The sequence below is a fragment of the Rhincodon typus genome, chromosome 40 (assembly GCF_021869965.1).
Source record: "Rhincodon typus isolate 14 chromosome 40, sRhiTyp1.1, whole genome shotgun sequence".
NCBI classification, from domain to species: domain Eukaryota; kingdom Metazoa; phylum Chordata; class Chondrichthyes; order Orectolobiformes; family Rhincodontidae; genus Rhincodon; species Rhincodon typus.
The window spans coordinates 9,554,665-9,569,888 of NC_063371.1; the positions used below are offsets into that span (position 1 = coordinate 9,554,665).

General features: G+C 42.6%; 1 protein-coding gene across 7 annotated transcripts in view; it reads right to left on the reverse strand.

Moving 5' to 3' along the window:
• Nucleotides 1-15,224, reverse strand: part of sema4c (sema domain, immunoglobulin domain (Ig), transmembrane domain (TM) and short cytoplasmic domain, (semaphorin) 4C) — a 106,111-nt gene that overhangs the window by 22,623 nt on the left and 68,264 nt on the right. For all 7 annotated transcript variants that reach the window (XM_048618441.1, XM_048618442.1, XM_048618439.1 and 4 more), the window contains 4 exons: nt 9,782-9,844; nt 9,220-9,318; nt 7,156-7,252; nt 4,352-4,468 (listed from right to left, as the gene is read on the reverse strand). In XM_048618441.1, coding sequence (XP_048474398.1) covers nt 4,352-4,468; nt 7,156-7,252; nt 9,220-9,318; nt 9,782-9,844 — 376 coding nt within the window. The remainder of the gene's footprint in view (nt 1-4,351; nt 4,469-7,155; nt 7,253-9,219; nt 9,319-9,781; nt 9,845-15,224) is intronic.

Sequence of the window (15,224 nt, forward strand, 5' to 3'; positions counted from 1 at the left end):
CGTCATTATTCTCACTTGCCAGCCCTTCTCAGCACCACGCTACAAACAATTCCTTCACCAAATTCAGCTAAAGCTTCTTTTGCATATCAGATCAGAATGTCCTGTGGCACAATGACTTCTGTTCACCTCTTTGACCATTTATTTTTCTTCTGTCTACTTTCATTACTGACCATCTTGTCAGTGGGTGCGCTTCTCCTTCCTTATTCCATGTCAAATTTACCATTCCTAATACTTAGATTAAATGTCTTCATAACCTTCTCTGTTCAAGAGTGCACAGCCATGGATTCATCAGTCTTTACAAGTGAGGTCACCCACAGAAGTATTCTAATACATGTTTTCTGCATTTTCTAAGACCTTGACAGATTTCCTGAATTGCAGTGGCCAGATTACACAGTATTCCAGCTGGGATCGAGCCTGTCACATCTTACAACTTGACAAATTTCCATGCTTTTGTACCGTGGCTTCATAAAGAGAGATCATGATCCGGTAAGCTGTCTTTTGGAAAATACTGCAGCCACGTCAAACAGTCACTTTCACCCGCCACCATTTATACGTCACAACCTGCAGGTTTCTCTGCACGTGCACCCCTTTGGCAACGTACTGGAAAGGATCACGAAGCTAAGTGTTTGGATACGAATTCAGACATTTTGTATTCGAGAGTGCACCGGAACCTAAAAATTGGCAGGGTGATGTGACTGTCTTTAAATAAAAATCCGAACAACTTGCACAGAAGCCAATTCCTTCACTTCAAGTCAACAGTTTTCACTGTCTTCATTGTCCATTTGGCCCATCCAACTTTCTCACTTGCTTCAGAGTGGCAGTCTCACAATGATATGTATCCTGCTCAGAAACCAACCAAGCCTCCATCTGTGACTTAGAAGCATGACTTTTCACAGAACAGGCCAAAAAGTAACCAAGCTGCATGCCAAACTGCATGGTCTCAAGCTGAAATGGGCTGTTAGAGGACAATTTGAACAAAAACAGAAGTTGCTGGGAAAAAGCTCAGCAGGTCTGGCAGCATCTGTGAAGCAAAGAACAGAGTTAACATTTCGGGACCAGTGACCCTTCCTCAGAACTGTTCTGTCACCGGACCCGAAATGTTAACTCTGTTCTTTCCTTCACAGGTGCTGCCAGACCTGCTGAGCTTTTCAAAAAACTTCTGTTTTAGTTCCTGATGTACAGCATCCGCAGTACTTTCGGTTTTTATTAGAGGACAGTTTGTGTTGTGCAACGGGGCAACGGCCCTAACTTGCTATGGGGCAGAGGTTCACACTTGAATCCCAAAGGCACATCTTACATTTAGCTGACATAACCTTAGTTACATTTTTGGTGGAATGCGAAACAAATTTGTGTACTAAGTTAGTGGGAGTACGGATGTCAAAATGAGATTACCTTGTGCTGGGTAATGTGGTTCCTATTTTCAAGGAGTGTGAACCAGAACTTCCTGAAGGCAATGAAGAAAGCAGACCACTATTGCAACAATGGAACCAAAACAGACTGAAAAGGAAGGGGCAAATTCAAACAGCATGAGACGACCATTCAGCCCCTCAATACTGCTCTGCCATTCAGTTACATGATGGCTGATCTGTTCGTGCTTGGAATTTCATGTGCATTTCTAAGACAGCCTTAGATTATCTGACATGCATCATGTTATCCACCGCTGGCAAATCTATTGTATATTTTCTGACTACCTTAACCACTTAGAAACAGACAAACATTCTCTTCAAAATCCCCTACTTGAGCAATAACCCACAAGATGCAGCATCCTTTCCATACCCATCTTGTCAAACCCAGTCAACATCTTCAGTCACGTCACCAGTCACTAAATGTCAGTTGAATTAAGCTCAACCCATCTACAAAATACAGCCCACTTATTCCAAGTATTCATTCCTCTCCCAGAGTATCATGAAGGCCTGACATTATCTAGCCAAGCTGTTTCTGCGGGCTAGATGAGTAGAAGTTATTCAAGAATTTGGATGTATGTTTGACACAGTGTCGAGTTAAGGGCTGTATGTTGGCAGCAAAGAAGAGTCAAGGCCAGCAGTAGACCAGTCACGAAGTTTGTTAATCAGGTTTGAGGGGCTGAATGGCCTACTCCTTCCATGTTTCATCGGAAGTTGAAAACAACCCATCCATGTCCTCCCTCTAATGCTTTTAGATCCTCAGGTGAGGAATCCAGAATACCACACGGTATTTGACACGTGCTGTCACCCTCTGCACTTCATAAAGTCATTTCTGTGCTCATGTCATTTTGTAACGATGATGGAGGCAAGCATTTGCAACTGCACATAAATTTGTTGCAAATCATGCATCAGAAAACCCAATTCTCCCTGCACTTATTCACTGTAGAATTAACCATCTGTTTACTCTTCATACCAATTTGAACTTGACAGTTTCCTCTCGATATTTCATATGCCAGATTTTTGTCCATTTAGCCACTGATTAATAATAAACCATTAATAATAAACGTTATAAACCATCAGGAACTTGGCGGTGTCTTCTTCACAACATACTTTGTGACCTATCCTGGTGTCCTTTCATAATTTAGCTTATATTTCTGCACTTGCCTCATCCAAGCCATTGCTGTCAAGCGCAATGCCTACATCTTGTTTTCGCCAACCAGTATCTTGTATAGAGGACTATGTAACCCCTGCACACAGTCAGCTTTGACTTTGTGCAGTGACCCTTCATACAAGGTGTAACCAAAAGCGTTCTGCAAATCCAACGACCAGGACACATTCCCTTTTACACAGAATACACATTACTCCTTCCAACAAGTACCGTGAATAGGTTGAACGTGGAGAAAACCACACCAAGTCTCCCCGATTATCTGGCCATTCTTTTCTCCCCTAAGTACCCAGCTAGAACATGACTGATCCATTTGAACATCACCTGTGCAGACATTAAGTTAACTATCCTATCAGTTTTCTACCTTCCTTGATTCATGAATTTAAGGCTTATACTTGATACATGCCAGAATTCAGATAATCATCATTCCTACAGCCTTGCGACACATCTCTTTAGAGCATACTACCAAATTTCTCTCAACCTGGAGACTTGTCAGCTCATCATCCTATTCATCTGCTTAAACACCCTTGCTTCTCAATTGCACTTGTATAGAATTCCTTTTTGCTGACAACATCCCAATTCCTGCCAACTAGTGGAAAGCTCTGTATCCTCTTTAATGCAGATGCCAAACATGTTTTCTCTGCAGATACCAGATCATATCTGATTCCATCATCAACTGTCAGAGAACCAACACTCACTGGACTGAAAGTGTTCTTTTTCAAATTCCTATACTGACTCTTGCTATTCAACCACATTCCTTGCTAGCTCACTCTCGTGCTTGAACTTCTTCCTCCTAATAAATCTTTGATTCGTCTGTCATGCTCTTGATCTTCTGACAAAGTCATGGACCCTGCCCCTCATCCTAACAGATGCTCTTCAACTTCAAAACTTCATTTCATGCTTTCCTGAACTGTTGGTTGTGGCTTGTCTGTGTACAATTTTTCTTTTTATTGGAACATAATTTTTTCCACAAGTCTGAAACAGCCCCTGCAATGGCCACATCACCTGTCTCTACTCCTTTGGCCCACAACCTCATGCACCAATTCACTTCAACCAGCTCAGCTTTCAATCCCACACATGGCTTCAGCTGACTCAAAACTTATCGTGGGCACAGTCTTTTGTTCCTAACTTGATATAAAATTCACATATGGCTACTATACTTTAGTGTCCCTCAACAAAAAGGACCTGAAGTAATGCCCTCATAGTGTGATGCCAAGTCAAATACCTCCTGTTCACTGCTGGGTCTCAAATTGTCCTGTTCACAAAAAAAACTTCTCAAAATCATTGCACTAGCTCTTGAACCCCTTTGACTTTCATTTTGATTTTTAGTCTTGCTGCAGAGATTGAAGTGAATGATGCTTATTGCGATGTGTATATCACAAGCACGTAATATTTCATCTTGTATACTTTGTCCTATATTATCATCGTTCCAGAGACTTTAAAACATGATCTCCCATGACATTGCCCTACCACCAGTCATCTCCACTCAAACAGACTCTACAATCATAGGGCCTGAACCAGTAATCTTCAAGTATTAAACAAACGCCATCCATGATGAAGAATGTTATACCTCTTCGTATGTATCTGGCACTTGACTTTTGAGTCTGCATCTGACCCGATTTCTAATACCTAGCAAGCATTTGATGAGGCAGTGCACGGAAACTTTCATTCCACAACTGACCTGGGGTCTACGTGACTTAATTGCAGCATTCCATTCTCCACACACTCAGTAACCTTTTCTAAGAAAATAAACCGTAATAAAGTTATTAAGAAATGACCTTACCATTGAGCCAGGAAGCAAGATATTCCGTCTTCATTGAGTAGTGACGCCCCAAGTTCCGCAGAATCACTGGTTCTGTGCCAAGGAAGTTGTTCAATGTTGCAGAATATAACTCCCCATCTGCAGAGAGAGCAACCAAAAGGAGCATTACCAAGCCAAAGTCAACTTTTTTTGCAGAACAAGTCATTATTTGTTGGAAAAAGAATCTCCAATGCTGCCTATGAGCTTTTCTGAGCAAGCCCAGGTCAGCTAATAGGGCACAGCTGCTCAGATTGATGGGCCATCACTACCAAGTGAAAAAAAAGCAAACAACTGCTATCCAACCCCTATGCAAGTCATGGCTCACAGCATTCCAAACTTCCACAATTCGTTTCATTGTGCATAACTGCCAAGCTACCCTCTGCACAATTTCAATCAGCGGACAATTCACAAATTGGACCCACAATGCATCTGGAATACAATCTTCACTCAGTCTGACTTAAAACAATGTATTGCCCTTAAAATTTTCCTGGACGCAGCAGTGAAGACTTGAGCTATTATTAGAAGAAAAGTGAACACCCAAAGCCAAAAAAAAAAAAAAAATAGCTGCTGACTTCCAAATGAATCACTTAGGCCTTCAGGACTACCAGTTTCGTTGCAAGTATGTGATACAACCTGTGCTACATCTTTCCGATGTACAATATCATGCACCTTCTTTCCAAATGCTCTAACCTGTCACTGCCCAGCACCCCAGTCCAACTGCTTGGAGCTTCATCCCCATTTGAGTGGCATAGTTGATTTTGCACAATACAGAGAGGAGCTACACTATGTCTGATCATTTGTGAAGCCATGAAATGCATCCCCTGATCCTGCTGCCTCATTTCAGAGCCAGCTGTTTTAACTCAGATTGGTTCCAGTTTGAAGTCATTTTTGTCCATGACCAGAATGTGAACTGTTGCTAGTGTGCCACGATATCACAATCGTTCTAATCCCTGCAAATGACAACATCCCACACAATAGTCATTTCGCATGACATTTTCTGCAACCAGACTCATTTCATTTGCATATACTTTCTGAGTACAGCTACTGGAGTGCAATCAAGACTAGGAATCCGGACTTGATTTGTTCCCCTTGGATGCTTCCTAGCCTGAACAAGTGCAGCCAAGCAGCATGGGCTGGCTCCCAGTGCAGTGTATGCAGCCAATGAGCAAAGATGCAAGTGGAACAAATCTGCACACATGCCAGAGCTGGTCAGTCTACCGGAATCACTCGCTGAGGCCACACTTGGCAACTTGTAGAATGTGTGTAACAGGTCATTTTCTGTGATTCAGCCAGCGCTGAATGAAGTCTCAACTCAGACCACGTCCCATCATCCCAAATCACAGCTTCTCCTGGGTAGTCTTCGTAACCAATACATGAAGTCATCAAGTATTTCAGATTTTAAAAAATGGAAGAAATGACGTTTTCACTTCATCTTGAAACAAATTTACAGGGACAGTAAAGGATCTCTTTCATACTTTAACTTCAAACTGAAATCGGTCAATGAGCCAATCATGTGAACTTAGGCCGCAGTTGACCACTTCCATTCAGCTAACAATGTTAAATTGCTACTTCCTGTTAGGTGATGCCATAACACTACCTGATACTGTGGGGGAAAAACCTGCTTCCAGATGAAATTAGCTTAGACACGAAAGCAACAAATATGACTCCCTGAGTAGAGTGGAGTTTCCCAAGGAGAGACAGCTACTTACAAGTGTAGTGGATACTGAAGCACGTGAGACCTCTCCTGGGATATGCTGACAGTTGTATTTGACTGGGCGAGCAGTGTGGTTTTTGACATTTTGCACAACGGGAAAGGGAGCTGGGATGGAGAACAGGAAACAGTACTTTGCTTGTAAAGCACAAGTTGTTTATACCGTCTACTCTTAAAGGCATCTACCCTGCCTTGTTTTGTGTGCTTTGTAAGTAGTTGGCTTTGTCGCAGACCCAAACTGAATTTATACACAACAGTTTCATGATAATCACCTCCAAATGGCTACTCACCATCTTTAAAAATCAGGGATGGATTATGTGAGGGAGCACAGCGCAATCCTGACAGTGGTCATCTTGTTTTCAAACTATCAGTGCTCATGAGCCACAGATTCCTATGACCCATATCTCACAGCACTTTTGGGGAAGCCAGCGGAAAGGACGTATATTGTAGAGGCACCAGTGGTAAATTTCCATTCTCCTTGGGTGCAGAACAATCAAAGCCAAATTATCATCTGCAATTTCTGTCCTTCACAATCACAACTTCCCTACCACCTGCTGCCCGCCACTTCCCATGACAGGCAGGTGCAGACACATGTCCCCCTCCTCTCCCACCTCCACCCACCAAAACAAAGCACGAAGCTCAAGTGTAATTTTGTCAGCAGTGCTTAATACCACACTGGGTGTCACCATAATCCATGTAAGTGACTATAATGCGACTCCTGTGAAGACAAATGCAACTACTGCGCAGTCTTTGCATTGGAAAGCAGGTCAGCCAATCAACTGAAACCACATGGCCAAGCGTCCATCAGACAATGACATGCAATGTTTTTGTGAACTAAGTCTATTACAGCGCTCAACTCTAAAAGCAACATCCAGTGCAGCATCAGACACAGGCTGGGCATTCAAACACATTAGTTTCACATGTACAGAACGGTTTTTCCTCGACATGAACCAGAAAGACAAAGCCGGAACCGTCTGAAACTTATTCTCCACATTCAATGGCAGAACAATGCAGCTCACAAAGCTGCAACTGCTTACTTTAAAGGATTCTTCAATTGTATTCCTCATGTACTCACCCACAATTAGACCGGTGTGACTTTTTGCAGGGTCATAAGGGCACTTGCCTTTCCCATCCTCCATGGCCACTTGGTTTAAAGTGAAATTTCGCACTTCCTGTGAAATTGAATTTTAACAACACATTTTGAATCCTTTTTCGAAAAAAGACAATTTGAAACAAGTTATTCATGTAGATGCAACGATTGAGAAGAAACACAAATTTCAACAGGTTCTACACCAGAGATGAAACCTTCATCCAAGGTTAGCAGCATTCAAATCAAAGACGACAGTGTTTTTTTCAGCAAAAAAATGTTGCTGCCACATAACAGCTAAGGGGTTAATGAAGATCATTTAGGAATGCAAGCGATGGTGTAAATGACAACTTAAGCAGGACACTACTGACAGAGAGACAGTTGAGAGACTGAGACAAACAAGAGCGAAAGAGGAACAATAGTGTGCAGTAAATTATTGCCACAGATAAATCGACTTTAAAACCTGGAACCATGTAACCAGGCCCACAGCAGAACACTGGCAAAGTAGAGGCAATAAGGATTTCTAACGTAATCAACAGGGAGAACTAGGACAAACCCAGTGTAGGATTAAGGACAGAATGTTACATACTGCATCACTTCCTTCTGTGGTCACCTCATCCCAAATCATTCCTCGTTCAGAGTTTTCAACCATAATCAATGTCCCTTGCTGGTGTCACTCCATCTCAGACTTGCAAATAATCAGCCGGTTCTTACTACTCCCCATTCAGACATTACAGCATTTAAGGAAATTTAATCTCCCGCATCACGAAAGCTTAATATCTCTGACCTACACCTTATACTTGGCATTAGTGAAATGGATGCTTACAGTCAGAGGTTCCTTATGAAATGCTGTCACATCCAACTAACTGTCAGATGGAAAAAGTGGTTGCACGGTAGCAGACATTCTTACCCCTTCTTCCACCCTCCAAGCAACGATGCTTCAACTCTAGCTTTTTGTGACTTTGCAGAGGATGGAACCAGTGTGTGCCCATCCTGTTGTGCATCTGTACAGCCCCAGGAGAGCTGTGATGTCTATTCATTTACAAACTGGGCAAAGGACATAAAAGAAGCCGTAGGTGGGGTCAGTTGTTAGCCTGGTGGGAGATTAGCGATTGAATTCTGCTACCCTGAGGAGAGGGGTGTTTGATACACACGGTCAATACCAGAGCTGACATCAACATGGCTCGAAATCGTAGTCTGCTACTTCAGATCGTCAGAGCAGGGCAAGACTGAAGGATAAGTAGCAGGAACAGGCTGATTTGTTTCCTCATGATGATCAATTTACATGAACGTCACAAAGCTGATGGAAACAGCTTCTATGACAGCTTTCTCAAAAAGACTAGACGTGCACTGAAGGAGAACAAGTGCTGGGCTACTTGAGCAAAACACAAAGGAATAGGATGATGGGAAATACCAGATGGTCTTTTCAAAGAGCTGACACAGCAATCACTTGACTGGTGTTTTATTTGTTGTGTGTTACATTGCTAATACTGTGACCAGCCAGTCTACATGTCATGCCTTTGTCCCAGATCATTTACTGCTGGGGCAATCGTATTGAATATATTCCTTGAAGGTTTTACAGCCTGCAGTCTGCACCCAGCAGCACGTTTTAATGAGAACAAAACCTCCCCGCAAGTTGACCATGAAGTGACCATCAAGCTAGTTTGTTTATTGACTTGTTGCACCAAAAAGTGGTCTTATCAATTATTCTTGACATGCCAACAAGACCTGTTCATGTAGAAAAAAAAACACAAAACTGATACCAACTGCAAGATCGACCCAATGTTACCATTTATCGTTTTACTAAATGCTCCTTTATTTAACAGACAAATCCATCAGTATTCCTCAATCTCGGAGCTTCTGATTGTGCTGGGGTGGGAGTGTAACATGGTGGACCACAATCTCCCTCAGCCATTCGGGCTAAAAATGTCAATTCAGCCCTCACTTAGATAGCAACAGTCCAACAGTGCTCCTTCTTTCAATGCTCATGCAAGAATGTTCCAAATAAAAAGCTAATAGAAGGCAGTATCCTTGGATACAAATGGTACTTACAATATATGTGCACCTAGGCTGAAAAGCATAGGTCCCACAGACATACAAGTGAGTACTGTTGAAGTTCTGCAGGAAGCGAATGTAATTGAAGCAGTCAGTCTGAGGGGAGAACAAATAAACACTTCAGTTCTATATCGTGGTGGAACAACCAAAGCTCTCCCCATCCAATCTCACCACCATATACGAATTGTCAGACCTCCCAAGTTTGGTGACAGTCCATTACTATAGCAGGCACGTGATGACAGATACTGGTTGATTGCTCATTATTTCCATGCATTGCACTGGCAGGTTTTAAGCTCTGCTCACTAATGCCAATGTTTCATCTCCAAATTGTAAAATGGCACTAATGTTCCTCAAATTGCTCACTGCCAGCACAACCTAGGTGGCATCAAAAATGCAACAGCTTCTATGTTTACAATCAAGGCTACTATTTTATGTCCATGTGCTGGGGGCTTGCAGGATGACTTAGATTGCCACTTGCATGCCTTGGTCAAATATGCTTACTCTACAGTGCTTCTGCAACGATAAGCCAATCATCTCATGTTAAAACGATTCGACATACCTGATTATTTTTCCCCTTCTGAACACACTCCGTTTTCTTCTCAACTGGGGCGTCCCAGACAATCTGCCTCAAAGATAAGTGCAAGGCAATTAAAAATCCAATCAATTACATAAATGGCCTTTTCCTCATACAGTCTGTTTTCCCATGATCAATTTTCTCTCCCAGAACAGTGATTATCTGCTCCACAATTCCACTGGCATGCAATACTGTTGAAGTGAGCTCACCTCACATACATCCCTTATTTGTCCCTAGAGGGAGTACAAAATTGAATTCTGTAATGAGACAAAATTGCTTCAAATGAACCTTGTAACCTGTTCACATTGACAACAGAACAGCTGATGGGACTTGTTTCTCTGGAGTGCAGGACGCTGAGGGGTCACCTTATAGACATTTATAAAATCATGAGGAGCATTGACAAGGTGAATAACCAAGGTCCTTAACCCAAGGTTGGGGAGTCTAAAACTAGATGGACATAGGTTTAAGGTGAGAGGACACAGACTGAAAAGGCACCTAAGGGGCAACTTTCTCACGCAGAAGGTACTGCATGTATGGAACGAGCTGCCAGAGCAACTGATACAGGGGAGTACAATTACAAAATTTATTTAAAAGACATTTGGATATGTACATGAATTGGCAAGGTTTTGAGGGATATGGGACAAATGCAAATCAATGTGACCAACTCATTTGAAGAAAGCTGGTCAGCATGGACAAGTTGGACTGAGGGCTCTGTTTCCACACTGTATGACCATGAGGCCTTCAACAAAAAAATTCTATTGCTATTATAAAGGTCTGTGGAGTGTGGAGCTGAAACCTAGGCAACAGTGAGTTAAGCCATTCAGACAGGATGCTATGAAACATTCTTCAGACAAAGACTGCCCACAGCACATGAAACATAACCCAGATTTTTTCACAGCTGGAGTATGAAGTAATATGGAGCTAAGAAAAATGGCTGGACCAAGAATGATATGCCCAATGCAGAGCTGGCTCGAAAGGCAAATGATGGGTTTGTTGCTAACTCAGCCTGGCTGACCTACGGCTTGGTGTTATCCCACGTGGGGCATTTAACTGCTCAGACATGTCTACTTCGGAGTTCACTCTCTCGTGAGGTTGTTGACTTCCTCGCCGAGCTGGCTTGTTCTTGTTCAGACGTTTCGTCACCATGCTAGGAGACATCATCAGTGGAGCCTCCGATGAAGCGACGTTATTCTACTCCACTTGCAATTTATACTGTCCGGTCTATTATGGTGAGGAGTGTCATTTCCAGTTTTGATCTGAACGGCTTGTATACAGGGTCTAATTCTACGTTTGTTGATCGCATTACTCTCTCCCATTGTGTCCAGAGTTAAAACTTAAGCATCAGCTCCAATATTGATGTGCAAGACGGCCCTAAAGGGGTCCCCTTCATGACCTGAATTCAAACCACATCCTGAAGCTAAACATCCAAATTTTAACTGAGACACCCAGTGCCCACATGGAGAAGACTCATAAAAGGACAAGTGTTCCAGAAGGCTAAGGTTTTTGAAAGTGTGATGAAGCAACATGGAGGAATGCAAAACACATCTCAGCTTTGCCGCAAGATACTGATGGCTGCACAACTCAACATTGACCATGTCACCGAGACTTAGTTAGCATGTGATGAGGTGCAGTGAAAAGAACCCCCATTGTGCTCCTCAGTAGCAAAGCTGGAGATTATGTACTATGGTTGCGTGTCAGGATGACAAAACCTTGGCAAGAATGCAATTCTTGATGGACTTTTGATAATTGTGAACATCTAGCAAGTGGCACTGGAAGAAAGCCAATGGGGAAAAAAAAAGGCACACTTTGTTTCCCGTCATGAACAGCTGTACCAAAGACAACAGTATTATCCTGCCATAGCAGATGCCAGTTCCTTTAGACTCCCACCTGCTTCCATCAACTACAGCTGCCATTTCCTGTTCAAGAAAGCAAATCACTCAAATTCCGAGCATAGAAAAATTATTTGGTGTGCCAGGTCTACAATTTGGCTGCATCAGCCTCAAGGTCACAGATAGTTTAAGAGTTTACGGATCACCAATCATGCTGGGCAATCTGTTATGACTACTTACAGAAAATGACCAGCATACACACTAAGCATGAACCATTTTCAATGGGAATAAAGGTGTCCTGTAACTTTGGTAACAGAATGTCCTGTTCATGGGACCAGCAAGCAGTTGAGGTAAAAGTGAGAGTGGTCAGGTGCAGGGGTGGTGAATTTCTTTTGAAGTGCATGACAAGGGACAGCTAATCAACAAACTGCAATTGAATCCTTTGTCAACTCACGTTATCCAATGCTTATTTTGGCAATGTCCCTCCTCTCCTTTGAGAACATTTTGGGAGAAGTATTTAATTTAACTGCGGACCTTCGGTGAAGTGTATTCATACAAAATCAGAGGAAAGATGAATTGCTGTGTGTGCTTTGAAGCGATTCAGCTAACATCTGATGTTGTTCCAACTTCCTGCGCACAATGAATTGTCGGGACTCAGTGATAGATTCACATCCCAAATTTGCAGGTCCAGTTTCTGGCCTGTTTCACATTGTGAACATGGAACTAGGGCAGAGATGGAGATCCATCCTGTCACACTGATGTCCAGCAAATACTGAGCAGCTAGTCAGCTTTTTGAAAAGATTTCATCACACAAAAAGGAATTTGAGCATGGACCAGGGCTCATACTGAATCAGCACATCATGAGCTACAAGGTTTTTCATCCAGGTAATGCTCCTGTGGGGAGATGGTGCTGAATGCAATGTTACACAAAATCAAGCCACATTATAAAATGCATTATTTATTTTGTTTAACTCAATGTGGCTGTCTAGTTTGGCTTTTACATGGCTGGTTTGGCCTGTGGAGAAGAAAGAGGCGGACAGCATGCTCTCATCTTGTCGGACTCATAGATGCTCGTTTAAATTAGACTGAAGTGTAGCATGTCTAACATTCCGAATGAGGCACTAATACACTTGGGTGCACTTGCTGAAACACCTCCAGGTGACAAAAACCTGGAACAAATATATGACACCTTCAAACTCAGGGAAGCTGTACAGACTGGCCCAGAGTTATAACCCCATTTGTCACTGAGCAGAATAATACCATTCATCCAACAGTGCCCTTGAATTTGAGCCAAAGTCACGAAAATTATACATGGTAATTAAGCGTTTATTTATAAGACGAGAAAATGAGCAAGCAGTGGGGACGCAAGAGCTGGATTTAGCTATAATTTGACACCAGCACTCTTGTCTTCACAAACACTTGCATCCTATTCAGTAATCATGACAGGTAAACATAACAGGTTACCTAAGAACTTTGTTCTGCAGGGTGCACTCAGAACACTGTCAGAGTCAAAGAGTTACAGTAATGCAGCATTGAAACACCCTTCAGTCCAACTCTTCCATGCCAACCAGGTATCCCAAATTAAACACATCTCATTTGCCTGTACTTGGACTGTATCTCTTTAAACCTTGACTATTCACCTACCTGTCCAAAACTGTACCTGCACTGACATGCTACCTTCAGCATTTATTCTATTTAAACACCACCCTCTGGGTAAAAACTGCCCCTCACATCCCTTTTAAATCTTTCCCATCTCACTTTAAACCGATGCCCTCTGGTTTTGGACTCCCCTACTGTGGGGAAAAGACCTGCCATTTACCTTATGTATACCCTTCATGATTTTACAAAACTCTAAAGATTACCCCTCAACCTCCTACATTCCAGGAGAAAAGTAGCCCCAACATATCCAGCCTCTCCTACTCTCCGTAACATCCTTTAAAATGTTTTATGCACGCTTGGCGATTTATCAAGACTCCTCCTGTTGCAGGGTGACCAGAACGGTACGTAGTCCTCCAACAGCAGCCTCACCAACATCCTGTACAGTCACAAAATGATGTCTGAACTCAGGTACTCAAAGCTCTGACCTATGAAGGTCAGAGTGCCAATGCCTTGTTCATCATCCTACATACCCGGTGATGCCTATTTCAAAAAACTATGCACGTGGACCTCTAGGTGTCTCTGTTTGACAACAGTCTCCAGGGCTCTACCAGTGTCTAAGTCTGCCCTTGTTTGCCTTTCTGAAATGCAACACTTCACGTTTATCTAAATTAAATGCCATCTGACGCTCCTCAGCCCATTTGCCCATTTCATCGAAAGTGCCACTGTACTGAAGTAATGCTCTTCACTGTCGACTGTACCACCTAATTTGGTATCAGCCACGAACATACTAACCATGCCTCATATATTCTCATCCGGATTGTTTACATAAATGACAAACAACAGTGGGCCCAGCACCAATCCTTCCAGAACACGTACACACCTTCACTGATCTTTAAAGGGGCCCTATTCTGTCCCTAGGTCAGGAACGTTGCGAGGGTTGGAAGAATAAATCCTAGCTTCTTGCTCAAAGCCTCTTTGGGAAGCCGCAACACCGCTCACGGTTTGGTCAGTTCGCTTCCAGCAGGCTTTCAGCATGTCTTAAATGGCATGTTGGCTGTATTGAATATAAGCATACTGGTGTCCTCGACAAACCTATTCTCCATTTGCTTACCCACCAACCAGTCAAAACTTCACAGGGGAGGAACATTCCAGACAACCACTCAGTCAGTTTGGCTCATCACCCTTTCCTCTAGGGTATCGTTTGGTAGCTCAATAAGCCATGTTACGGAAAGCATCCATCATTGTGCCCACTCTCACTGTTGCTGTTGAGAAGACCAGGGATGCACACAAATATCTGTAGCACTGGACAGAGCACAACTGGATGTTTTTGCCTTTGCAATTTGTAGTCATTTACTTGAATTAACAGTCATCACTAAATGTATGAATTAATTATCTTCAATTCAAATGCTAAATTTGGCACATCTGTGCTATTAACCCCAAAACAAATTGACCATCATTTTTAAACTGAATTTGTACAGAGCAAAATGACAGCAGGATATGACCGCAGACAGTTTGCAGTAATATCACTACTTTTAAGTATACCAATTGGCCCAGAGGGTCATTACGTGACAATACCAGGCAGGACAGGAGGTGACAAGACTACCCGGCCCATTATCGGATGGGACAGCAACAAAAAGTAGTAAATTTAGCATGTCATACAGTCCGTTCTGCCCTCAGATCAAAAATCACTGTTCACTTCAGCCAATCGTTGTTGGCCAACTATGACAAACATCACTTGATGTCACTAACATTTTCACCAAGTCATCACTAAGTCAACTAAGTAAACCATCATCCAGGATTGCACACTTAATATAGCTTGCAGAGATCAGTGTCTGAAGAGTTGCTGCCAAAAATTATGTTGCATAAATGAGGTATCCTGTAAACTGCCTCGAAGCCATCAAGCTTAAGGGTTATTTGTAACTTTTCTATGAACATGCCAGCAACACCGAGGCTAATTTGTGAAAATGGGTCTTTTTGGTGAGGAGCTGTGAAATCATTGC